We start from the raw sequence: 25,815 nt of genomic DNA on the forward strand, positions 1-25,815 counted from the left end.
TTATTTTATATGTACCAAGAAAAAATATTAAATAAATAAATAGAATAATAATTTTATAAAATTAATCTTATATTATCATTAATTTATTTATAAAATTTATTATTCATCATTAATATTACATTAAAAAATAAAATTGATAATTATTTTAATTTTTTTTTCTTACACAACAATTATAATAACACAAAAAAACATTTACTACTTGCCAGCATTTATAATAATTGAAATAATTGTAATTTTCCAAATCCAACTCACCACCATTTATTATTGCCACTCCTTGCCAGCATTTTGCATTAATTGCATTGTCATCGTCAAACACGAGACGCTTTAAACGATTATCAAGTTGTTCCAAACACAATTTTCAGGAAATAAATGAAACAACTGTGAAAATAAGGCTTTTAGGTTCGAATTAATCTGGACTTGTATGATGCTCGTCATGGTTTCAGAAGCAAAATGTTTGGTGGAAAATGATACGTGGAGTAACTGAATTTAGCATATCCACGAGCTAAAACACTCTTGAACGTACAATTATTAACATGCTAGCAGTTGGCTACTTTCATTTCACCGACAAACTAGTACAAATTATTAAAAGTACGAAACGGGGAAACCAATATACAAACTTGCACATGCATATCATGAATTAGTGCAAGTCGCTGGATTTTTTTTACTAAAACGGGTGATTTTGGAGAGGTAATTAATGGTATGGGTAATTCAATAAAATATTTATCTATCATGAGTATTTTTGTCACATCAAATTTGACCGTTGTCTGTCAAAATGATGTCATCAATTTATCATTTCTTATTTAATAGGTGATGTCATTCTCTTCCATGTTACTACTTAGCGGTGGTAATTTGTAATACCACCATATTTCATGTCACCAGCTTGTCTTTTGTATTGTAATGGTGACACTATCTTATTTCATCTTATCCCTTTAGGTGACTTGTTAAAACAAGTAATGTCATTATGACAATTGTTACATAGGAGGTGTCACTTTAAAAGTTTTATCCTTCATTTTATATTTAGTAATTATAATTGTAATTAAATAATTTAATTTAAATAAATTAAATAATTAAATAATTTGTGACTTTAATTAAATTAATTTAAGTAATTTTAATAGTTAAATGATTTAAGTGATTTTAGGTTTTAATAATGTTAATTTTAATTTAAGTGACTTTAGTTAATTTTGAATGTTGTTATTATTTTTATAAATTGTTGAACTTTAGGGTTTGGAAATATTGATTAGAATTTAGGGTTATTGGTTTTATCAGGTTTGTGTTTCAATTTATTGAGAGTTTTTTCTATTAAATAGCAAAAAAATGAGTGAAATTGAAATGCATTATAATAATTACAAAGACAATTTGGATGAAATGATTTTGTTTTTCATTCATGGTACTGATGTCAATTTTGTGGACAATTGCCCATCGTGCTTTTGTGCCCGCATTGGTTACTAGTGTATGCCTGTTGAGATTGAGACCAATCCATTTTATTCCTAATGCATGTAGACCTTGTATGACCCTTAAGACGTAATTTAGACTTATATGAAATAATGATAGGAGCAGTCCTTTTAGGTATGATTTCTTGAGAACCAAACAAAGGGATTTTTAGTTTGCAAAATATGCTTGAATGATGGTGTTGATTTTGTATACCTTATCCAGCTATGGGTGCAGTAATATTTGTAAGCTTGAAAGGATCTACACTCAGTTGTTCAAGCTGTTGGCCTTCACGATGGGCTCACCTAGATCGCAAGACACGATTTTCTTTCTCACTCCATACAGCCTCTCACACATGCATCTATTGGAGTTTCAAGCCATAATAACAAAAATCGTCTCGTGGGTGGATCTGGATGAACTATTGGAACTTCAGCCATAATTCCCAATATATCAAATCCTATATTATTTTCCAATAGATTTTCTTAAAAAAATAACAACTTACTGAAGAATATAAAACAAAGTTCCCTACATCTTTCTAATGCATAAAAAAATTTAAAAATTATTATAACTTAAAAAACAAAAAAATCGTAATAAATTAACCAATAAATAAAAACAAATATTTTGCTACTACATTTTCCTAATAAAATGTCAACAAATAAAAATGATAAAAAAAAATAAAGAGACTACCAAAAATATAAATAAAGTCAAATATAAAATCAACTAAAGTATATGTTGCATTTTAATCAAATTTAACAAATAAAATTTACAAATAAAACACAATAACATTATAAAAAAATAAACAGTAAAAATAAGAACAAACTTCCTACCTCATACAATTTTTTTTATTTCTAAAACTCACTTAACAACTAAAAAAATTAATAAAAGATTAAAGTATTTAAACACAAACAAATTCTGAATATAAACTATAATGGTAGACAAAATTAAAAATAATAATTCCCCATATCGTATTATAATTTTTTAATTTCTACAACATACTAGACAACTAAAAAAGGGCTAAAAAACATAAAAAAAAAATTCACAAATATAATATCAACTATATTATTTTCTAATACATTTTCTTTAAAAAAACAACTTTGAAGAATATAAAAATAAGATCCCTACATCTTTCTAAATCATACAAAAAATTTAAAATATTATTAAAATATAAAAAACAACAAATTTCCTAAAATATTTTTTAAAAAATAAACAAATAAACAAACATTTTCCTAATGAAATATCAACAAATAAAACTGAAAAGATAAAAAAAAGAGCTACCAAAATATAAATAAACAAAAATATTAAATCAACTAAATTAGTATATACTGCATTTTAATCAAATTTAACAAATAAAATTCACAAATAAAACACAATAACAATATAAAAAAACAGTAAAGGTAAAAAAATTTCCTAGCTCATATACAATTTTTTTTTATTTCTACAACTTACAGTTCAACTAAAAAAATTAATAAAACGGTTGAAAAAAAATGACATAATAAGTTAAAAATATTTCAGAAATAACATAAAAAAATATATATTTTACTACTATATTTTCACAATAAAATATATAAAAAATATAAAACATAAAAAAATGAGCTACCAAATAAAATTTGAAAATAAAACACAATAACAATATAAAAAATAAAGACGAGTGGCCTAATAAATTAAAATAAATAAATATTTTTCTACCATACTTTCCTAATACAGTATCAACAACAAAAAATACCAAATGACACAGACAACAACTTTATAATAAAAAAACAGAAAAAATAAAAAGAACTTACCTTGCAAAACGCCTCGTATTGTCCCGTCAAACGTCCCCCTGATTGGCCCAACAAGAGGCAAATGCAGACTGGCCACGTGACTACCTTTTGAATGATAAATTGTTCATTGGCACCTCTTTGTGCAATAGAAAAAAAAAATGACAGGTAAATATTATGTTGAATCACCCATATCCGTAATTATTTCCTCAAAATCACCCATTTTGATAAAAAAAAACCCGCAAATTGCTCGTCCGTATTCACGGACACAAGCCATCCTAAGAGTCATTCGGAGTTCATCCGTAAAAGTAAATGTTGGTTATGAATAAGAATTAAACCCGTAACTGTAAGGTTATTAGTATAATATTCTAATTAACTAAATTAATAAGTGAATTATATTATAAAATAAATAATTTTATTATATATAACACTAAATTTTTTAATATATATTTAATATACATGTAAATTTGTGACAATTAATTTTAATATAAATTATATTAATTATTTAATTCATATATTTTCTATAAATACAAAATATTTATTATTAAAAATTTTAATATATATTAAATTTTGTAATAATAAAAAAAGTTTAACGCACAAATGAGTAATTTAATATATTAATAATTAAAAATAAAATAAAATTTTAAGGAATTAAAAAAAATCAAAAAATCAATACGGATGAACTTCATTCATATGTTTTATATCAAAATTTTGTAATAGTAAATATCTTTTATTTGTAAAAAGAATATATGGATTAAATTATTCGTATGATTTATATCAAAATTAATTGTCATAAAATTTATTATTTAAATTTACATACGCATTAAATATACATTAAAAACTTTAGTGCTATGTATAATAACATTATTTATTTTATAATATAATTGGCTTGTTAGTTTAGTAAGTTAGAGTATTGCATTAATAACCTGAAAGTCACATGTTCAATTTTTGCTTGAATTATTAATTTTAAATTAATTCATCACAAATATTTTTAAAAAAAACCTATAAAAAAATGAACTTCATCCATTGCTCGGAGCACCTAGCAACACCCCTCGCGAAGCTGAATAAGCTTGCCTACAACTTTTTTTTTTTTTTTTCGAATTATAAAAGCTTGAGTTTGATATGTGTCAATGCATCAACTTTAAGCCTGTGATTTGCAGGTTTCTATGAGATGCAAATGGAAAGTGTTGATCGGTACAATGTTTGGTGTATCAAGTATGTTCTGTAGTTCATTACATGTTATAATTTGACTAGCTTTCGCAATTTAGCAGTAAGCTAACTCAAATAATAATAGACTAACTCATATTTGGACCACCATAAAATGGCAGGGGAAAGGTTAATAAAAATTAGAAAATGCTTACGCAAGACAACATAATATTTGTTTCTTTCCATAATGTTTTACTTTCTTCATGGTTAAGTGTTTTTCTCCCAAAACTTTTTGATATGTTCTATAACTCATCTTTGACGACTTGATTCTTGACTTTTACATATTTGTTAATGGATGCAGCCAACTCTTTCAAACTAGATTTTGTGGAAAGTTTGATCTGCATAAAAAAAAAAGTGTTTTGTTATAGTAGAGTGGTAATTACATAAACCGAATTTCTGTCGCCAAAATTAGAGTCCTGAGAAGTAATTACCGGATTTGCCTTATCGTCTGCTCTGTAAAGTAGAAGCGTGGGGTAGTCATTCACCTGAAATATTAAGCAAAGGTAAAACACATCTTCAGTAAACATAAACTTTGTTTAAATTGGTCATATCAATATGGAATAAACATTTGTCCTTGATAAAATCCCATGAAAAACAGATGACAAGCCTTTTCATCACACTTACTTGCAGTTTTGGATGTTCATTTGCTGAAGCATCTATCCTTGCAAATATTAGATTACTTGATCCTTTGTAGTGCTTTGCCAACTTCTCTACTTGCTTGCTAGTGGCCTCACAGTTGATGCACCAAGGCGTAAATACCTGTTTCAGTCATGACTCATGAGTGCAAAATCCACCAAGGAGAAGCCAATACCTTTTGGAATAATAAAAAAAAATCCCAAAGCTGGCCAACTAATATTTTCAACAAAATTTGCCCAACTACTCCAAAAGCTTAAGCTACAAGGTGAACACACATGAATGGCATTATACTTCTAACTTGTCCCCTCATGTGAGAGTAGCATGGACAATGCATAAACCCACCTACCTTGAGCTGAAATTAAACATTTTTTTACTAAAAGATTGAGGGCGATAGAGATCAAAATTTATACCACTTGGTCATAGACTCTTAAGAGAATCTGATACCACGACATGAACCAATTATCCCAAAAGCTTAAGCAATTAAGTAAATACACATGAATGATTTTATATAATATTTCTAACACAAACAAACTAATGAAGTTTGAACATGCGACATAAAATCTAGAAGGGATAAAACTTTGCAAACCTCCAAGAGCACATCCTTCTCGCTGCTCAAGATTTCATCATCAAATGTTTTCCCGACAATAACATGGACACTTGATTCTGTCTGAAATTTCCAATGCCACGATGATTAATTAAGAAGACATTGAATTAAGTTACAGGACTAAAATCAATAACTTCCATCTTTTATTGTTCTATTCTAATATTATAATCATAGAGCACGTTATGTATATCTTTAGGAATGAATCTGAAATATTTTCCACTAGTTCAAATTCAATTGATTCACTTTAATTTGAAAGAATTAAAGGACCACTATGACACTGAATGCAACTAATTTGTTGAATTGTCTAAAACTAAAGTAGGACAGACACCTTGCAGGTGTAGGGAAATTATGCAGAAAATATTGAATGATACTCACATTATCTGGAATTGGCTGTGACTTGAAGTAAGGTGACAAAGACCCTTGCACAAGGTTATTGCAGAACTCCTGCAGAATGTCATTTTAACATTAATTAGTCTCCTTTGGTAGGTGATCAATGCAAGGAGAAATTATATGAACAAAAGAGAAGATAATACTTCAATATTGCTTTGTGTTGGTTTTGTCTCCAACAAATATTTTGAGCTCATTGCATTATCAAATGCGGCGACCTATTCGGCACACCAAGAAGTAAATCACATCAGTTGCCACAATTATCTAAACTAATAAAACAATCCGAACAAATCATTGTTATTAACTCATAAACTAACCACAGTATTTTTTGATTCTTCAAGACCAAACAATGTTAAGAAGGGCTTTGCAAGGTTCTCATCATTAATATCCACATATATAAACATTATCTGCATTTAAACAAAAGAATTAGACCAAAAGTTCTAAAAGATGCAGGAAAATGGTTTGTAAGTCCCAAATGTAGGCCAAAGTAACTAATCAATCACCTTTGACTTGAATGTTTTTGCAACATCTTGAAGAGTTTCAAGAAGATTCTTGAAGTCATCAATGTTTGCAAAGACTAAAACCTAGAGAAAAAAGCAGACAATTAACCTTGATATAAGTAACTAGTAAGCTTGAATAGAAACATAATGAATAAAACTAGTAAGGAACAGTCCATACAGCCTGTATTATTCATTAACGACAAAGAAAAGTCACTTGGCGGTATGCAGTTGGAGTAAATTTTAGTACATCCTTTAGTGGCTTAGTTTCTGCAAGTTGCTTAAAGATTATAAATATTGGTCTTTTAACCAAATTACAGTTATTGAAAATGATCAAATTGGATGAGAAGAAGCATGGCCAAGTTCTGAACCAATTTTGGTAGTTCAGATTCTCCAGAATATTTTTGTATGTAAGAAGTACTGCTCAATAAGTTCTGAAAAAGACATTCATTCCCTTTACAAAATACTCAAATATTACACTTAATATTTGCAGCATCTCAGTGTATTAAATTGATCAGGTCATTGCACTGACTATATTGCAAATTACTCAAATATTACACTTAGTATCCCAGTTAAAGGCAGAATAGGAACAGAACTTCAAGTCAAGAATATCTAATGTAGATTAAACTTGGAAATAAAAGTGACCTGAAGCTTGATGGGGCTGGAGTAGACTCTGATAGAATTCATTTCAGTCAGCTTTGTAACTAATGGAAACTTGTTGTAGTCTACAAATTCCAGTATTTTATTCATTGTGAAAGCTCCATCTGCACAATCAGGAAAGTTTAGCATGTTGCCTTAGTCAGTCTTAACTACTCACCATTTGGTGTGATTGATTTGGGGAGGGGGGACAGACATAAAGCTAAGAGGAAAAAAATCATGTTATGCATAACAAACCTATAATGCGGTCTACCAAATTTTAACTGCTTAAATAACATAAAGGTGATCAATGTAAATACATTACCCGCCCAAAGTTAATAGAAAGGACGGGAGGTTCAAGTTTGTTCTCCTTGCATGGTTTAATTGGCAACAAACATAGAATTCACTTATTAAGATTTTGCCAGTTTAAGTGATACCGGTATATCAATATCTGTTTTACTTGCATAATTTAATGTAGCAACACTAGAATGAATTCAACATATGGATAGAAACCAACTACAGACTCACCATATGCAGTGTATCTTTCGGGTTCGCTCTTGACAATTCCAAGAAATTGATCAGTAGGCTTGATATCTGGATAAAGAACTTGAGCAAGCTCTACCTGATTTGTTTCAACAAACTGGATTTCATTATCAGACTGTGCAGCACTCACAAATTCTTCATAATCAGGTCCCTGCGATATTTTAACAAAAAATGCTATAAAACCACCCTACAAAATTCAGAGTTAATGTAATTTTTTTTTATCAACATGTGAATTCATCAACAAAAAGTCATCTACAGCACCACATACTACGTTAATTGATCAACTCCACAACTCCCACTCATCTGCACCTCCTGTCAATTTGGAACCTCTAGTCTGATCACCCTAGCATACCTTAACTCATAAATTAACTTACCTCAAATTTATCAAACCGACCAATAAGGAATGTTTGATACTTTCTCAGAAACTTTTCTGCTTCTGTCACTGAACCTATCCGAATAACAGGAGTACTAGTCTTTTTTTGTGCCCATATCACTATATCATCTCTGAAAGCACCACGAAAACAAATAAGCAGATAAATGATGCACAAATACAATATGTATCCGATATGGTGATACAACAATCCCAAAAATATATAAGATACAATTGGTGTAAGAGTGCAAGATACATATCTAGATATGTATAAAAATTCATAAAATATATAATTGCAATTCTGCAAATTCAAATTATGAACATACTTCTTGGACATTATTAAAAACAAAAACAAAAAGTTATAAATCGTTGTTATCACAAATCACTTCCTAGTTCCTATTGTCTACAAATCAATATCATTCCTTTCTTAAAACCATCCATAAAGAGAACAAGTTTCATTTGGTTCATCAAGGGAAAATGCCTCTATGTATCCATACTATACATGCTTTCTATATCCCTATTGGATTTTCATAACTTTATCCAAGAGTATCAGTATCAGATTCGTATCCGATAAGCCAATTACAAGTGAAAGGAGTTAGAGCATCTTACGCTGCGAAACCACCTGAGTAGGGCTGAGAGGTGCCGTTGACAAAGAGAAGCAGAGTGGGGAAGCCTTTGACTCCAAGGAAAGAAGCTGGCTTGGAATACCTGTCAGCATCAAGTTTGGCCAAAACAAGAGGGCTTCCCAATTCCTTGAGAGAAGTTGCAGCCTCTGCAAAATGGGGCATGAGCTCAGCACTCCTTGGACACCAAGGTGCATACCCCAGAACAAGAACGAACTCGTTCCCATTAACAACCCTCTCTGTGTTGTCGTTGTTGAGCTCAATTACGATCCTTTGGGCTTTGCTCAAAACCTCTGCTTCGGATAACTTCTCGCCACCCTTTTCCGCTTCTTGCTCTACTTCCTCATCCACTGCTAACAATTCCTCCAACTCATCCTCAACCTCTGAGGCAACGTTAAACCTCAGCACCAAGAGAAGGGTGAGAAGGACCAAGATGAATCTTAAAGTGGGTTTCATCGTACACATGTTGCTTGTTGCCTACTTGAATTGGTTTGGGATCAAGATCTGATGCGGGGTGTTGAAAAGTTTATGAATTTGGGAAAAGTGTCACACAATGCACATCAGTGAAGATGTATGTGAAGTGTGAAATAAAACGCTGTAATAACAGTGAGTAATGACAAACTATGAACGCGCCTTAATTTCAGGGGCCACCATGTTAACAAGATTTCAGTAGAGTGAAAGCCTGCCACTATCCTTGACCATTAAGAAAAGAAAATGTTTTTTTAATGCGAGAAAAAAATGAGGATAAAAATTTCAGATTTTTATTAGGAGAAGAAGTTCATGTGATATATTTTTTTCTTAATCCTCCAATTTTCATAAGAGTAAAAATAAAGAAATTTGATTAATCTGAAGTTGGATGATTAAGAAGTAAATAAATTTTAATAAAAAATTATTTATGTGAAAAATCAAATTCAAATTTATCGGAATGATTTATTATTTTAGTCAAAACAGTTTTATAATTAAAATAAAGTGTAATAAATAGAAGACAGTTTATTGAAATGGTAAAGATAAAATATAAGTTATAAACTCAAATAACATTTTAATTAGAGCCCGAAATAGGAAAATCCATTATAAACTAGTGACATGAACTTATTTATCAAACACTTTTTTTTTTCGTGAAACATGGTTATAATCTAAACAAACTATAAACTACCTGCGAAAAAATCGTATAATTTTCTCATTTAGTCTGACCCAAGTATCTTCTTTCCATTTTCTACCCATCCAAGCTATGCATCAATAACTAATTTTTGGGAAAAAGGAGGGGCTAAGGCCCAAAACCAGTAATGCGAGTTTAATTTGTGTACGTACAATAAATACAACCTGATTTTTTCTTCTTTTGTTGTTGTGTTAAGATCATTCTTGTGTCCCATTTCTTGTTAAGCAAAGTTAATTCTCTTGGAATGATCAAAAGAGTATTATACCGGCCTAACATCAAGCTAAGTCATGGATTACTCGAAAGACATACTTTCATGTTTTCATAAACTGGCTCAAATGATTACCCATCAATCTACAATTTCCCAATATCACTCGAGCATTCAATAAGGATGATGGGGACGTGCAAAGGGCTATTAATTTCCTCAGTAATGAACTCGCGAATTGTTTCTTCATTTTATGCATATGCATATACAAATTTACATACATGCATTTATTTGCACAAGGCTCATAAGAGTAAAGTACAGAGTGGGGATTCAGGGGGACTAGTTGTATGTAAGAAGTATTTTTTCGAGTGCATATTTTGCTTCTATTGCAAACCAAATGGACCTTATGATCTGAAGCTTGGCACAAAACACAGATTATACAATTTTAAGCTACACTCTCAAAACAGATAAGCTATGAAAATGGACATTGATCACTGATCAATCATAGGTGCATGAATTCTTTTTGAATTTGATAGGCTTTGATCGAGAAGAGTTGAGGACCAAGGGGCAAGTGATTTCCTTACGATGCCTTGTCTTGACCAGTTTACCCACTACATTTCCACGCGAACGGATTTCAAAGTTCAATGTGAGTGGAACTTCAACACCAGTTTGGGATACAGTTATGGTGGATCCAGCCCCATATAAGGGAACCTTAGTACCCTCTAGGTTCACTGATACAATGCGGTGACTTTTTCTTGGCTGATAGTGTTTCTTCAGCTGCAACAAGTTACATGCACAATAAGCAAATGCTATGTTACTCACATGTTACTTGATATATTTTAATTTTCCCAATGTCACACTATTTATGTTGATGAACATAAAACTTGTTGTCTCCAAGGGTACACCAAAGGTGATTATTTCATTCTCCAATTCAAAAGTCTCATTAGGGGGAGTGAGAGTGAAAGTGGGTTTGGCATGATTGAATTAATTGTTGATTAGCAGAATAAAGACAGTCATGAAAGGATTGTTACCTCGCCAGTAGCAACAGTGATTTCTGAGAAAACTAGATTGATGGGTGTGGAGTGCACATGGATGCCAAAAAATGTAGCAGGGTTGTAGATGCTCATGCGTAAAGTGCCATTAACTGTCAGCATTTTTGTGAGGACACCCGTGAAGTCTGAACCCTCTCCAACATAGAAATTATGCACCGTCAAACTCTGCAAGAATCGAAACGTCAAGCACTATTATGCAATTTGCTAATTTAGCCTGTGTAACTAGCAGTAGCAAGTAATTAGAGAGCATTTATAAGCCTGTATTTTATAGGAATCCTTATCCCATCATTTGTTTTATGAATTACCCTGAATTGCAGCAATACTTCAATAAATTCATTGCTTCAAGTCTTTTGTTTTACATGCAGATGCACTGCCATACTACTATTACTAATATTAGTTTAAAACTGGAGTATCCAATCAAAATCTAGGAATGGAATGAGTAAATTATGCACATTGAAACACTATCATAATATAATGCTGCCCAAGTTTCTAAGGGGTTTATGGTAACCATATATATCCCATGTGCTAATTTGAAATAAAATAGAGTTTGCAGAATAACATAGAAACCCATTGACAGGTTCAGAGAATAAAATTATTTACAAGGTTAAACTAATTATTTGGTCTCTACAGGTGACACTCATTTAGAAATTGGTGCCTGAATGAAAAAAAAAATTGAAATTTTAGTCATTATAAGAGTGAAAAGGGACTAAAATTTAAGAAACATGATAACTGCAGGAACCAATGATTACTAATAAGGGCGTAAAGGAATTAAAACTCAGTTTTTTCCATACAGAGACTGATTCTTAAAAAAAGTGTTAGCTATGAGGACTAAATGATTAGTTTAACCTAACTAGGTTATTGGCAATTCACAAGACTATACAGCTCTTTGAAGTTGAAATTCATTTCTAGCATGGATAGACTTAATATTACTGTTGCAGCACCGACCCAGTCATAGTAACAGTGTCTAACAGATTCTGAATTATCATTCAGATCTTCTTAATGACTTTATCGGAAAAGCGATTGACCAAGAGTAGTCACAATGTTTTCCACTTCCCACTGCAATTATTATGTATCGCTAACAGCAACTATTTATTTATGGTTCTAGAGTACGTACGTAGTAAAAAAATAAAAAATAAAGAGTGAGGAGTGGCATAAATTCACTCCTTTCAAAACTGAGAAATTGGGTTTACCTTAACAGCAATTTCTGCCTTGTAAGGCCTGCTAGCACCCCAAATGATCAAGCAAAACACGGTGAAGACAACCACAAAGGTAAGGACAGCAATCAAAGCCTGGAAGCGCCTTGTGAAACCCTTGTCCTGAAACTCATGATAAGACCCTTCTTCCAGAATTACATCACACTCAGGCCACCCCTTATCATTCCTCTTCCTACTCCCTTTCCTTCCAGAAGATGACCGGAAAATCCCCGAAAAGCGGCTCGCAGAAGAGTTCCTCGAGTGACGCCCAAACGAAGGATGTGAGGGAGACTCCATAGGACTGTTTGATATTGGAGTTGCCTGCATTGAAGATGACTTGTCCCCATCATGAGAATCCCTTGAAGGACTTTGCACATAGTACACAGGGCGCTTTGGTGACCTTGAAGGTGAAGATGGAGCTAAGCTTGTGATATCCGATTCAGATTTTGCTGACAACATCATCAATCACTTGGTATATACTAGAAGTGTGTGTATCCAATATAGAGTGAAGAATTGAATGGTGCTGCAGATAGTGCCGGACAACAATCTTGAGAACTTGTGACACTGAATTTGAGTGAATAGACTGTATATCTGGACGTATATATATGCATGTATCAGAAAAAAAGAACAAGTGGTAGTGAGAAACTCAAAAAATGCCGACACTCAACATAGAAAGATAATGGTACTTGAACAGATATATGATGAGAATTGAGAAAGGACACATACAATACAACGAAACTAAGCTGTGTGTGTCACTATGAGTATGAGAGAGAGCGTTTGTTTGCATGGAAGGATTAATTAGGAAAGAAAGAGAGAAGCTATGGTCAATGCAGAACAAGTGAAGTGCCTTAGGCTTGATGGGTAAATAAGAGCAATGCATAATACTTAATAGTGTTGGAAAGGCTCGGAACCAAACCTCACTGGCTGCACAAATTCACCAGGCTCGGGAACAAGTGTCGGCAGCTTCTTTTTTTTTTTTTTTTTTCTTATCATGTTATTTGTTTTATGAGTGTTTAAATAAGAGGCTACAGTTTTTTTATGTTGTCTTTTTTCTTGGTGGGGCAGGAGCACTTCCTGGAAAATAATTCTTGAACCTTCAATTATAGGAGTAGGACAATTTGTCTAATTATATTCTGGGTCCTCTCCTGTTTGTCTATGCTCCAACGTGTTTTTATTTGCCATCATTTTAGGTTCGTTCTATAATTTATTCGCGATATTTAGATCTGTTGGATTAATGCAGATTAAGTAGCTAAACAAAACCTCAACTAAGGAATTTAGCTAATGTCATTTGGGTAGCCCAATGACAAAATTGGTTACACCATCTAACTATTTTAATCGGTATTTTAAATTTTTAATGCAAGGTTGTTAACATCTAATAAGAAAACCAGAAAAGGAGATGAAGAGGGACAGAAATTGAAATGTCAAAATATAATCAGTGTCAATGCGAATTTATTTTAATGAGGCTTTTCTTTCTTTCTTTATTATTTATTTATTTATTTTGAGGGGGGAAAGGGTTTGGTAAAGTTGTGTTTTCAGATGCAATTATTGGGATTTAATGCGGGATAACGAGAAATCATGTGGACTTTGAATCGAGAGTTTAATATTTTTCAGCAACATACCATTTACAAATAGAAGGGTTATTTCGTGTTGCTACACTTTTGATCAAAACAGTTTTATTAATTCCAATCATTTTTTTTAATCTTGCTTAAATTGGATTCTTTCTATTTTTCTATCAAAAATATAATTAATTCAATAATGGTATAAATTTGATTTTGATGATGTCAAATTGGATCAATATTAGGAATAACAATATCTGAATCATCAAATAACTGTAAAAAAATTTAGGTTTTAATTTAAATATATTCACAATTGACATGTATAATAACACTATTGACTTTAACCTTAATAGTAATTTCAAATTTGCTAACAGTACAGTTTTTTTAATATTAATATCTATGATTAAAAATTAAAACTTTAAATGTTTTACAGTGACGGTATTTACAAATTAAATGCTTGAAATATTTTTTTATTTGGATGACTATTGCTAGTTGTACGTAAGTTTAAGATAACATGAAAAAGAATATTTTGGGGTTGCAAATAATTGGGCCTCAAGTGTTTCCTTTGTTCTGTTCTGGTCTGGCCTACATTAGACCCTAACGGTATCAGAGTTGAAAACAGCCCTAACAAAATTCAACAAAGGCCCACATTTGACCCAAATTGTATCAGAGTCGAAAACGAGCCCAGATTCTATTAGGTAAACGTTAAAAAAGATTTGAGCGGAAAGCCTTCTCTTTTTTATCAGAGCCAGGTTTCGATCCTGGGACCTGTGGGTTATGGGCCCACCACGCTTCCGCTGCGCCACTCTGATTTGTTGATTTAATATGCAAACAAAATATATTTAACATACTCTTTTGTTCTATGTCTCAAAAACTAGGCTAGGTGTGCTTATATTTACGGAAAGAACTAGACCGTAATTGTTGGAGCAATTTGTTCGTTACAAAAACGTGAGCAGATTCAGGTTATTAAACTTGAAGCTTCCCCGCTTTGTTTTTTCATGACAATAATCTTGCATTTAACTTCATGCTTCGTTTTCGACTCATTCCTTCTAAATAGTAAGTTAGTAACACAATAATTTCAGCTGAGGAAAAGTGAATATTCGGATTTGCTCTAGAATGGAGTGCTCTCTTCCTTTGAAGTTATAGTGTGATACCTATAATTTGTTGCTCTAAAAGTGAGTGCATATACATGGGATGACATGGATGGATTCTGCTTTGTTTTCTATTTAACTTTATTTGTACAAGTAAGATGCACTAAACTAAATTAATTAATGATAAACAAATTATGAAAGGGACTTATAAAATTATTTAATTGCTTAATACAAAGTGATAAAGTGCTTCTTGTTAATTGATTTAGTCTACCAATTTCGGTGGACATGAAATGCATACATAGATTTTATTTATTTATTTGTGTACATTCATTTTATACGCACATTATAATTAACTATTTTACGCTACTTTTGTAAAATAACTAAATGTTTTATATATACATATATTGTATGAAAAAAATTTCCCTAAACATACTGCAAATTAACTAGAGTTTCAAAAATACAACACTGGTTTTATTCAGAAGAGACTCTCACATATCTTATGTTTTGGGACCCTTCTGTTTTGGCTTGAGGTATCCTTTTTTAATAAAGACTTCTATTCATACCAATTAATAATGTCATATTTTTTTTTCTTAACCCTCCATCTTATAAAGAAATTTTTTGACTAATTCAAAATTCAATTAAGAAATAAATAAAATTTCATCAAAGATTATGTTTGCCAATAATCAAACTCAAATACTAACTACTTAAACTATTTAATTTTAACTTCAGCTTATTATTAATTATTTGTGTTCAATCATTTGTTTAAAAAATTCTCATACTTTACCCATAATATTGCTACCCCTTGCATACTAATAATGAACACTTTTTTATGAATTTATTATGCATTAGAATTCTAAATAGTAAGTAGCATCAACAATTCTTTTTTAATCTACGAAAAAAATATTTAAATATTTTTATATATTTGACTTAGAAATTTATATAATTAACGTTTGCGAAACATTCATTTCTAGCTCTTGTTTATTTACGAGTTTACGCTTTAGCTCTGATAGGTGCACCTTACCTTTGGAGTTATCTATATGCATAAATAGTTTGGCACATAGGTTAAGTTATCGATCGTAAATGGTGTGGAATCCAGGTCCAAGGCCAACAATTGTTTATTTGTGTTAATAATAAGCAGATAATGAAATCACATCCAGAGACAAGTAATCTAATAATATTATTTGGTAATCTTCGTTCATATCTTGTTTGATATTTGTAGGTATTAAAATATCAAAGGGAATCGTTCATGGAGGTGTTAGGCTGTTGAGCTTGTCTGCTAGTGCTTACTGACGTGTTCCTAATCATTAGCCATTCATGTAAGCCTTATCTAAAAGTTGCATCTTATAATTTTACCATAATGTTGCTAAATCGTAATCAGGATAGTCTTCCAATTTTTTGCATATTAGGATTCGTTCAGAATGTTTTTTAATCCGTGTGCTAATTTTAAAGAATTCAATTAAAATATATTGATATGATTAAAAATAATTATAATATTATTTAATTATAGACTGTTATGTTAACTTTTATACGTACTAACTATCTTCAAAATCATATTTAAGATTTTTCTTACTGACCGACAGTTTAAAAAAAAACTTGTATTAAACTAAACTTTTTAATAATAATGTTTTTTTTTTTACCAAGTCATTTGATTTTCTTTTATTAATTAGCTTAACTTTTACTTGTATTTTCTATTCCTATCAAATATTATTATTTAAAATTTAAATTTTGATATGCGATACCGAACTTGATTTTTTTTTATCAATTCTAGTTGAATTAAACTCAATTTAAATTTAATTCAAATATTCAATATTCAGAGGTTAATACATAGATATCAAACAGTTAGCTTTTTTAATATTTAATTTGGGATAACAATATGTATGGTTAAAGTTGTGTTTTTATTTTATAATATTCATTAAAAAAAATTAAAAATGACACTTTAAAATTGAGAATGTTGAAGATTTTAATGTTCACTATATATATATATATATATATATGAAGGTTTGATATGTAATGAAAATTTTCAATTTTGTCGGTCTTGGAGATGCCTTTTGTGTCAGCATCAGTATCACAGTCATAACTCATAAGTCATTAAACCGACAGAATGATTTATCATTGTTGTGTTTCGAATTTAGAACATGTGTGAAATAGTGATAAATAATAAAGAAGAGAGCAAGATAATTGGATACATTGTAATGTATGTCTGATCAAATATATAATTTCATATTTGACACAAATAGGTTTCTAAGAGTTGCTAAACTAGCGCAGTAAAAAAAAAAAAAAAGTTGATAAACTAATGTTCTTTCAAGTTGATGACTGTCTTAAAGGATAGGTAAAGTAAAGGCATGACAAAGTGAGGAGTGAGAAACATACATTTCTTATGCCACAGGAGACTTGCCATTAGCTAGTCGCACGTTCACCGGGCGATAATTTTGTTTTTTATCGACCAATGAAAATTATTAGACTGGACACACATAGTTCATAAATTTGTATTTTATGAAACTGCATAATTTAAAATTTTTATTTTATGATAAAAAAACTTATTAGATATTTGTCCACCTTAAAGTGCATTAAATATCATCTAACTAAAAATTCCATGGTTAATTAGATGAACATTTTAGAAATGTTTAAGATCATGTGTGGACGATAATGCACTACAATGTTTATTCGAGCTTATGTTTTGATATTGATTAATTAGAGGATTCGTGTTTTCAGACGACTCTAGCGATAAGGTATAGCGATTAGGAATTTCACTTTGGTTTTCATCCTTTTCTTCATTGCCTTCAAATGGTATACGTACATCAAAGTCTTCATCACCATCGTCTGTCTCTTTATTATCACGCGAAATGTTTACAATGTCGTTAAATAAAATTAAGAACATCAACTTCATCTATAATTTTCAATATTATTTAAGAAGTATAATTTATGGTAAATTTTAAATTTATATGCTTTTACCATAGTTATCAATTGTCACGATAACAGACGAGTCAATGTCATTTTAATTCATTACCACCCAAAAGGCAAATATTATAGTATATATTGGGTTGTAATGCAATTATAATAAATTTATCTGCATATATTATAATTATAATTATAAAACATATAATAATATTGTTAATCTTTTTCTCTTTATTTTTTTTCTGAAACTCTTTTGCTCTCTATATTGCAGCATTCTGCCGAAATTAAAAGGAATCAATTTTAGCGTAGGACGCGGTTTTTTCTTTTCTCACTTATTTTTCTTTAGTATAAATGTTTATTCCCTTGTCTTCTTTTATGTTCTCTAGCAAACGAAGGGTATTGAATAATTTTTAAATTTGTCCTAGTGAAAAAAGAAAAGAAAAAAACAAAATTCACAGGATGGGTTATTAGTTCAATGCAATCCAATTTCCAACTTCCAAATTTCAAGAAGCAACGCATCTAGCCAAAACCAAAATTACCAAAGTGACAAAATTCCTTTTATTTATGGTCTCACCAGCTTTATCCATAATAGAGTTCCTTACCATCAATTTCCTAGTATGACACTATGACTCCGCGAGCACGACCATGACGAAAAAGCATGAGAGAGGTAACGAGATGGAGTTATTTATTGGTGTCCATTTATAGAATGAGGCCAAAAATGTCTGTAACCAAGCAGAAGTAAGGACAAAAAAGTTGGACTATGCGCCACAGTGCCAGCTTTATGGTCATTTTGAGTGATTCCCTCACACTTGGAATGGGTTTGTTTAGTTTAAAGCCATTCTTCCTTCTCTTTTTTTGCTTGGAAAGAAAATTGAGACATCAAATATAGAGATAGAGGCTCTTTAGGAGTGACATATTATTGCTCTGTAGTGTTGGACAGCATGTTGGAAGGTAAAGCTGTGATAGAGGATACTGACATGCCAGATAAGATGCAGATCCAAGCCATGGCATCCGCTTCTGAAGCTTTGGATCTCTATGATGTTTTTGATTGCACATCCATTGCTGCCCACATAAAAAAGGTAACATTTTTTCTCTCCTCCTTCAACGATACACAACATTAAGTTGTTCTTTCTAGACATGAATGGATAAGCGTATAATTTTTAACATTAAATAAATGTCAAATTTAAAAGTCAATTTAATGTCGTGTGTATCTGGAAGACTAATTTTAGTATCAGTTTTCTGTAACACAACACAAGATAAAGAAGTTTGTGGTTGGTCGCTGACTGAGTTTATTATGGTCTGTTTGACTGGCAGGAGTTTGATACAAAGTATGGTTCTGGATGGCAGTGTGTGGTGGGATCAAGTTTTGGGTGTTTTTTCACCCATTCTAAGGGAACTTTCGTGTACTTTACTCTGGAGACTCTCAATTTCCTCATCTTCAAAGGGGCTTCTTATCTCATCTAATCGCAATAGAGGATCCTCGGGTTATGTCTGGCTGTAAATAAAGTTCCACCAGGGCAATAGATGAAAACCAGTTGATGAATGTTGGTATTCGTGGGGGAAAAATATATGAGCAGCGATTCCCAAGTCATTATGAATTGGACCCTTTTAATGTTTTTCAAGGGTGATTTGCTATGTCATCGGTGCTCATTTTGATTTTGCATACATGATAAATATTGAGCTTACTATGTTTATGATAAAGTTCATCTTCTTCAGTTTTTCTTATTGTGTTTCGGATAAGCCCCCCTTAGAATTATCTGAATATTCTTGATAATATTATGCTCTTTTTTTTTTCAAACTCTCTTCTCGCGGTCATCGGAAGAAACTAGTTTTTGTAGCCGGGCAATGGACGGTTTTTTTTCTCAATTATTATTTAAGAATTATTTATAATATAGATTTTATAGATCAAAGAAATAATTTTTAAAATAATGTCATGTTATATTGTACCAATATATCCAATGTATATAAAGAAACAAAGCAAGTGTAAATAATGAAAAAATAGATGCGCAACCAACAAAAATTGAAATATTTGTCTCATTTTAATAATATCATTAATAAAAGAATACATTTATGATTATGAGAAGCAACCATTATTGTAATAGAACATAACAATTGAAACAAAAGTCAATGATTAAAACAAAACTACAATACTAATAGAATAAGGAGAAAAAGCTAACCAAAACTAAAATTTATTAAGGCATGAAGCAACGCTAACAACATCATGCTATATGTTTAAGCATTTGCACATATATTCCTCTATTTCAAGTAAATAAGAACGCATGATAATATGTAGTTCCACCATTACATTATTTCTTAGTGAGTGTAAACATTTTTTTAATTGACTGCCATTGCTTTAGCCATCAAAATCTTGTTTCTGCTTGCAACCAATGAAGCACATTGCAATTTTTTTGTAGGATGACTTGGTGTTAGTAGAGTAAAAAATGGGTTTCTACAAATAATTATATGAAACCTTGAGTGACCCACATAACGAAACATGATAGATTGGTCGTTAATGAAATTATAAAACATCCTCAGTTCAAATCAATTTCGTGTCATAAAAAGTTGTTCTCCAATCAGATTTACACTTACTCTATGTCTGTTTCCTTTAACGTCATACAATGATCACCTCCTATGAAGTTTTGGCTTGAAATCATTCCATAAATGTGACTCAATCTCTCCACAAAATTGTTCCTGAAAAATAAAAAGAAAACATGATATTACTTGTAGATTTTGTTCTGGATAAATAAAAGAAGAAAATACATATTGATTCTTGTGTATGGTGAAAAAACTTTCTCTGATTCTCTTATGCAAAACCATTTGTCCTTTGTTCTTCATGTTTGTCTATTAAATAACAGATTCTATTAAAAATATTTCTAAAGAGGTTTTCAAGTTGGATAATTTGTAAGAAACAATAGCTAACGACTCATTTATAAGAAACAACAACAACCTTACCAATAGGTCATGACTATGATTGTTAAAATTCCAATTTAATTATCTTGGAAATTATAATTTTTGAAGGAAAATCATTGAGTCCATGAGGAAATGTCATAGGGTAAAATCAAGAAACTAAGATACAAATAAGCCTATGCTACAACTCAAATACAAAATAATTCATTGTCGTTAGATGTTTGAGAAAAATTAAGACACCCATAAAAGTGTGATGATAATACAGAACTTAGATCTTTATTTGCTATACCTCAAGCATCCTCTCGTAAAAGAAGTCAAAATTCTCTTGTTATATCATGAATTAAAGCATAGATGAAACTAATACAGTGTCTAATTGGTCAAGCCACATTCTGGATACTGAAACACAGCTTCCTTCAAAAAAGTCTACAAAAATCTAGAAGATGGTTTAATGTTAAGTTTTATGACAAATTATCTTAGTTCTCTGGCATAACCTCTTTAAAAATGAAACCTTGAATAATAAACAATAGAATTATAATGAATGAAGTAGCAAACTGGCTGGCTATATTCTTATCTGACAACATTTTGTGGTCGTTGTAAGGTTTTAAAAATTAGGATCTGAAATACAAACCTCATCCAGCATAACCATTCTTTAAGATCCTTTCTCACAAAGTCCTGTGAATGATCAATGTTTGGAGCAGCAAGAAAATTGTCTCCACTACTCTTGTTGCCCCTCCCCTGCATGGCAGAAAGACTATATATTACGCTTATCAGATTCACCCAGAAGGATAACTGTATCATTGTTCTTCTGACTAACAACAAAAGGATTTGTGAGTTTCATATTACATTATTTACTTAACAACATGGTAACCAAACATAAACATGAAATAAACTATTTGCAAAGTGTCTCTTCATTCTTTTACCAATAAACTATAAAACTTCAATCAGTAGTTTTCAAGGAGATGTACAATTATGTTACATCCCAATTCCCAAGGCATCTTATTCTAAGACTGAGAATGGCTGGATTCAACAATTATAAGTTCGTGATGTAACATTCAGCTTATATGTATGCATGTTGTTATATGTATAAGTATGCATGTTGTTATCTGCATGGTATATTAATATTATGAAGAAGGAAAAGAGAAATAATGAATGGAACCTGGAGCAATGTAGCCGTAGGAGCCAGCAATGGAGGACATGGACTGAGAGGCGCCAGGGTCGTACAAGAACTTGGCAAGGCCAAAATCAGCAACATGGGCCTCCAAGTTCCGTTTGCATGGACCCGCGGTACACAATCCCTGCCCCTCCTTTTCCTATTATGTTATCCTCCTTCAGACGTCGTCAGCTTCCATGTCATCGCAAGCTTCAGCTTCCTCCTCCTCATCATGTACACTGTCACCGCCACTACCAGCCTAATTAAATACGAACACAACCTAATTTTTGAAACTCAGACTGAATCAAAAAAATACTACACGCAAGTGATATTCTAGGTTTTTTTAAAAAAAAAAATTAAAGAGGCGTTGTTAAGTGTTAATTTATTTCACCAACTACCTTTAAAATCCATCAAACAAAATACAATAAAATAATTCATTACGAGCAAAAATCTAAACCGAACAGGAAAAAGAATAGAGAGATCTGCTCAACACGACTACGAAAGAAAATTTTCAAAAACTGTTTCGGCAATAAAATGATTGATTTGATGATTCCAAAATGATCACTGCCGTACATTCTAAGATGATTTTACAAGAAAATTTGGAAATAATATCGTAAAAAATAGCATTTGTACTAATGTTTTTAGAATTAAAATGGATTCATCATTTATAGGATGTCTGGTTGTGGAGACTTAAGAAAGGGAGAAAAAATTTTAAAATTTGTTTTTGGGTCTCATATTTTTTTTTCTATTTTAATTTAGATATTTTTTCTCAATTCTCTTTTATTTATTTATTTTTTCTCTTCTTTTCAACCAAACTACCCGTTAAGCAACCTTGTAGAATTGTTGAGTTGGAAAAAAATATTTGAGCCGATTAAAGTAATAAAAATAATATGATATTATATGCAAAAATTTGTATGACTATGCATTACCCTCTCGTGGTCAATCTTCCATATGACCATCTATTGGACGATAACATCTACTAGATGTTGCATCTTCACTGCACCTTTTTCATTGCCACCCGTCCAATGTCGTGGTTCATTTCTGAAAAAATTTGGTCGGGGCAAGATTTTAGTTTAAGTAATCAATGCACATACTATTGGTCTATGTTATCCGGATGGCATATGAAGATGCTTAATCTATGTATTGTCTCTTCTATATGAATTCATATCGTTTAAGGGTGGTTATTTGTGCGCTTGATACAAATAACTTGGGATGTGTTTATCTAGAATGAATTCGTGATGTGCATTTTGTGAACAGGAAGTGGAATGGATGATTTTTTTTTTTATTTTCTGTTATCCACAACTCACTGAAGTAGAAAAATTGAAATGTAACTGAGCTCTGGCAAGGTAGTAGCCAGCGATCTAAAGGACAGGTGTGAAAAGTGGGTTGCCAAGAAAGTGTGCCTCTAAGTTAGCAATTACAAGGTCTCCCATAGCGATGCAAGTTTCCAGAGTGTCAGTCCCCACATGAGGGGTCATGACAAGATTCTCAAGCCCCAGCAGGTCTTCAGGCACCTCCGGCTCGTTCTCAAACACATCAAGGCCCGCCCCACCTAGTCTCCCTTCAATCAACGCGGCCACCAGTTCGGGCTCATCCACGTGCGGGCCTCGCCCAACATTGATCAGAATCCCTTTCGGGCCCAACGCATCAATAACCCCACGGTTCACAATGTGACGCGTTTCTTCACTAAGGGTACACGCCACAAAGAGCACTTCAGAGTTAGCCGCCAAATCAATGATGTGAGAGTAATACTTATACCCTGTCTCTGATTTTTCAGATCTGGAATGGTAACTCACTGGACACCCAAAACCCTCGGCTCTCTTCGCAATCGCCCAACCAATCCTTCCCAGCCCAACTATTCCAACCGCTTTACCACTAAGCTAAATATAAAAACACGCAAATTATGTAACATCCAACTGAGAATATGAAAATAGAATTCTTGAGGATAAAAATTAAATTAAAAACCTTTGGTGTGAATTGCCAAGTGGAATTTCGGGGACAAATTCTGCAGAGGAGGGACAAGGCGAGGGCGATGGCTACGTCGGCCACGTCGTCGGTTAAAACGTTGGGCGTGTTGGTGACGGGGATTGCTCTGTGTCTGCATTTGTGGAGGTCGATGTTGTCGTATCCGACGCTGTAGGTGGAGACAATCTCGAGGTTGGGAAGGGAATCGATGGTGGCGGCGTCGACTCCGACTTTGGCGCTTGCGACGAGGGCGCGAATGGAATGGGCGTGGGCTTGGGCGAAGGCGGAGAACGAGGGATAGTGCCAGAGTTTGAAGAGGTTGAAGCGTTTTGCGAGCTCTTCTTGGATGTAACTGTGCATTGGGCAAGTCATTAGCACCCCGATTGATTCCATTTTTTTCAAAGAAAGGATGCTATCCAATGCTTCCTGTTATCTCTTAAAATTATTCTTTTAATAAAATTATTCTCCACTTATGTTACTCATGAATCATGACAAAAAGTGGGTAGCAGTGTGTGGAACAAAAAATAAAGAGTATTAATAAGGTACTTTGTAACATATTTTATGATTGATTAAAATTTATTAAAAATTATAAAATTATAAGAGATTCATTAAATAATAAGTAAGATCTAAAAAAATTGTGATTTTCAATAAATTTTAATCAATAAATGTGTTATTAGCATTTTTAAAAACTAACCAGGGGAAAGTACAAATGCAATAAAAGTGTTGGAAGCAAGATTCAAAGTAAATTGTAGTATTAGTATCTGCAAGAGGTTAAACAAGTGATTTTATTCTTCAAACCAAACAAACAAACAAGTAGATGTATGCAATCCATATACATATCCTATACAAGGCAGACAGATGTGGCATTGGTCTTTGACGCAATGAATTGAAGGAAGCGTGGCACCCCCGTCCGTGGTCGTTGGGCCCTAAACTGGTGGGCCGCATTCTTCTTTCACCAATTCTGCCGCTGAACAACGTATAATAATGTTAACCAAAAATTGAACTTATTATTATATTTTAAACAATATATTGTGGATTAAAATAAAGTGGTATAGTGAAGCATTAATTATTTTTTGTATTATTTTATGATAATTTTTAATAGAATAGTTAGAATAATCAAATTTAATAATTATTAAAGATGTAAGTTCATCAAGTTTAGTATCTAATATTGATTAATCTTTACCCATTTTTATAAAACTATGTTTGTTCAATAATGTACCATTTTATTATTGCAGATTATCATTCTTAGAGACACAACGTTTAATATCATGCAGCAATATTTTCTAAACATGTGGGGGACTGCTCGCTCACCCGTAAGGAAGTTCCATCACCGATGATACCAAAAAATGAAAGAAAAGAAACCCAACAAAAAGAAATTCTTGCAAAGCAAAATTGGTCCCGAAGCCCAACTAACAAAGAACAGTGTGAGGGATGTTAATTCAACTACCAGTTTTGGTTAACTAATAAAATAAAATCTAAAAAATGTAAGTGTGAGAACATGATATAAGAAAGGTCAAATGATCTGATTTTACACAGAGAAAACACTTTTTTTTAAAAAAAAAAAAAATAGTGTCAAATTAAACTAACGAAATCTCATAAAAAAAGAAAGGGATTGGTTAACGAGTCTAACTAAGATTCGACTTGATGATGTTTTTGGTGTTATTGGACAAAATTGTTGTCCTTTTTCTACGCCTCATTTTTTAGAATATGATTGAGTTGCAGAATGCTTGAAGTTGGAATTTAAGCTTTGAATACAGAATCATCCTTTATTTATTGCCATCCAAATCTACCACTCCTTTTAATGAACCCTTTGCCTTAATTCTTTATTTTTTTTATCCTTTATGTTTTAGAAAATTTATTTTAATTTTTTATCTTTTAAAATTAATTCAAAATAATCATTTTATGCATCTAAAATTGACATTGTTAATGAAATAAAATTATTAACGGATTAAAAATCACCA

General features: G+C 31.7%; 5 protein-coding genes and 1 non-coding gene across 8 annotated transcripts; 1 reads left to right on the forward strand and 5 right to left on the reverse strand.

Annotated features, from left to right (window-relative positions):
* Positions 1-4,316: 4,316 nt before the first annotated feature.
* On the reverse strand, positions 4,317-9,358 carry LOC114388500 (protein disulfide isomerase-like 1-6). Its single transcript, XM_028349012.1, has 12 exons — positions 8,674-9,358; positions 8,069-8,198; positions 7,680-7,845; positions 7,161-7,279; positions 6,522-6,602; positions 6,336-6,425; positions 6,165-6,236; positions 6,007-6,075; positions 5,614-5,694; positions 5,016-5,150; positions 4,823-4,876; positions 4,317-4,729 (listed from the first exon to the last, which is right to left on the reverse strand). Exons 1-12 carry the CDS (start codon positions 9,150-9,152, stop codon positions 4,634-4,636), a joined length of 1,572 nt encoding a protein of 523 aa, XP_028204813.1. The 5' UTR covers positions 9,153-9,358; the 3' UTR covers positions 4,317-4,633.
* Positions 9,359-10,240: 882 nt separating this feature from the next.
* On the reverse strand, positions 10,241-13,259 carry LOC114387933. 2 transcript variants are annotated; one of them, XM_028348216.1, is made up of 4 exons: positions 13,207-13,259; positions 12,288-12,881; positions 11,077-11,262; positions 10,241-10,822 (listed from the first exon to the last, which is right to left on the reverse strand). In XM_028348216.1, exons 2-4 carry the CDS (start codon positions 12,750-12,752, stop codon positions 10,544-10,546), a joined length of 930 nt encoding a protein of 309 aa, XP_028204017.1. In that variant the 5' UTR covers positions 12,753-12,881; positions 13,207-13,259; the 3' UTR covers positions 10,241-10,543. The 2 variants fall into 2 exon arrangements, with proteins under 2 accessions (XP_028204017.1, XP_028204016.1); XM_028348215.1 differs by lacking the exon at positions 13,207-13,259 and adding an exon at positions 13,017-13,160.
* Positions 13,260-14,586: 1,327 nt separating this feature from the next.
* On the reverse strand, positions 14,587-14,658 carry TRNAM-CAU. Its single transcript has one exon. It is a non-coding gene; the product is annotated as a tRNA-Met (tRNA).
* Positions 14,659-18,348: 3,690 nt separating this feature from the next.
* LOC114387224 (probable dynein light chain) lies at positions 18,349-19,557 on the forward strand. Its single transcript, XM_028347366.1, has 2 exons — positions 18,349-18,911; positions 19,147-19,557. Exons 1-2 carry the CDS (start codon positions 18,774-18,776, stop codon positions 19,294-19,296), a joined length of 288 nt encoding a protein of 95 aa, XP_028203167.1. The 5' UTR covers positions 18,349-18,773; the 3' UTR covers positions 19,297-19,557.
* A 760-nt stretch (positions 19,558-20,317) lies between these two features.
* On the reverse strand, positions 20,318-22,017 carry LOC114386802. The gene is made up of 3 exons (XM_028346855.1): positions 21,896-22,017; positions 21,368-21,474; positions 20,318-20,523 (listed from the first exon to the last, which is right to left on the reverse strand). Exons 1-3 carry the CDS (start codon positions 21,989-21,991, stop codon positions 20,418-20,420), a joined length of 309 nt encoding a protein of 102 aa, XP_028202656.1. The 5' UTR covers positions 21,992-22,017; the 3' UTR covers positions 20,318-20,417.
* Positions 22,003-24,302, reverse strand: LOC114386800 (hydroxyphenylpyruvate reductase-like). Of its 2 annotated transcripts, none has more exons than XM_028346854.1 (3): positions 23,855-24,302; positions 22,819-23,769; positions 22,003-22,128 (listed from the first exon to the last, which is right to left on the reverse strand). In XM_028346854.1, exons 1-2 carry the CDS (start codon positions 24,245-24,247, stop codon positions 23,251-23,253), a joined length of 912 nt encoding a protein of 303 aa, XP_028202655.1. In that variant the 5' UTR covers positions 24,248-24,302; the 3' UTR covers positions 22,003-22,128; positions 22,819-23,250. The 2 variants fall into 2 exon arrangements, with proteins under 2 accessions (XP_028202655.1, XP_028202654.1); XM_028346853.1 differs by having other exon boundaries at positions 22,003-22,148.
* Between the last annotated feature and the right edge of the window lie 1,513 nt (positions 24,303-25,815).

This window comes from Glycine soja, chromosome 15 (genome assembly GCF_004193775.1).
Source record: "Glycine soja cultivar W05 chromosome 15, ASM419377v2, whole genome shotgun sequence".
NCBI lineage: Eukaryota > Viridiplantae > Streptophyta > Magnoliopsida > Fabales > Fabaceae > Glycine > Glycine soja.

Bases quoted from the DNA above. Each gene is read 5' to 3' on its own strand.
- LOC114386802 (XM_028346855.1), bottom strand. From the start codon at position 21,991: ATGTTGCTGATTTTGGCCTTGCCAAGTTCTTGTACGACCCTGGCGCCT. The intron at 21,475-21,895 runs GTTCCATTCATT...TCTGCCATGCAG, and splicing joins CTACGGCTACATTGCTCCAG to GGGAGGGGCAACAAGAGTAG. The intron at 20,524-21,367 runs GTTTGTATTTCA...TTTATTTTTCAG, and splicing joins GAATGGTTATGCTGGATGAG to GAACAATTTTGTGGAGAGAT.
- LOC114387933 (XM_028348216.1), bottom strand. From the start codon at position 12,752: ATGATGTTGTCAGCAAAATCTGAATCGGATATCACAAGCTTAGCTCCA. The intron at 11,263-12,287 runs GTAAACCCAATT...CGATTCTTGCAG, and splicing joins AGGCAGAAATTGCTGTTAAG to AGTTTGACGGTGCATAATTT. The intron at 10,823-11,076 runs GTAACAATCCTT...AACTTGTTGCAG, and splicing joins TCACTGTTGCTACTGGCGAG to CTGAAGAAACACTATCAGCC.
- LOC114387224 (XM_028347366.1), top strand. From the start codon at position 18,774: ATGTTGGAAGGTAAAGCTGTGATAGAGGATACTGACATGCCAGATAAG. The intron at 18,912-19,146 runs GTAACATTTTTT...TTTGACTGGCAG, and splicing joins TTGCTGCCCACATAAAAAAG to GAGTTTGATACAAAGTATGG.
- LOC114386800 (XM_028346854.1), bottom strand. From the start codon at position 24,247: ATGGAATCAATCGGGGTGCTAATGACTTGCCCAATGCACAGTTACATC. The intron at 23,770-23,854 runs GTTTTTAATTTA...TTTTATATTTAG, and splicing joins CTTGGCAATTCACACCAAAG to CTTAGTGGTAAAGCGGTTGG.
- LOC114388500 (XM_028349012.1), bottom strand. From the start codon at position 9,152: ATGTGTACGATGAAACCCACTTTAAGATTCATCTTGGTCCTTCTCACC. The intron at 7,846-8,068 runs GTAAGTTAATTT...AAAATATCGCAG, and splicing joins GTCGGTTTGATAAATTTGAG to GGACCTGATTATGAAGAATT. The intron at 5,151-5,613 runs GTTTGCAAAGTT...TGACTGAAACAG, and splicing joins AGAAGGATGTGCTCTTGGAG to GTATTTACGCCTTGGTGCAT.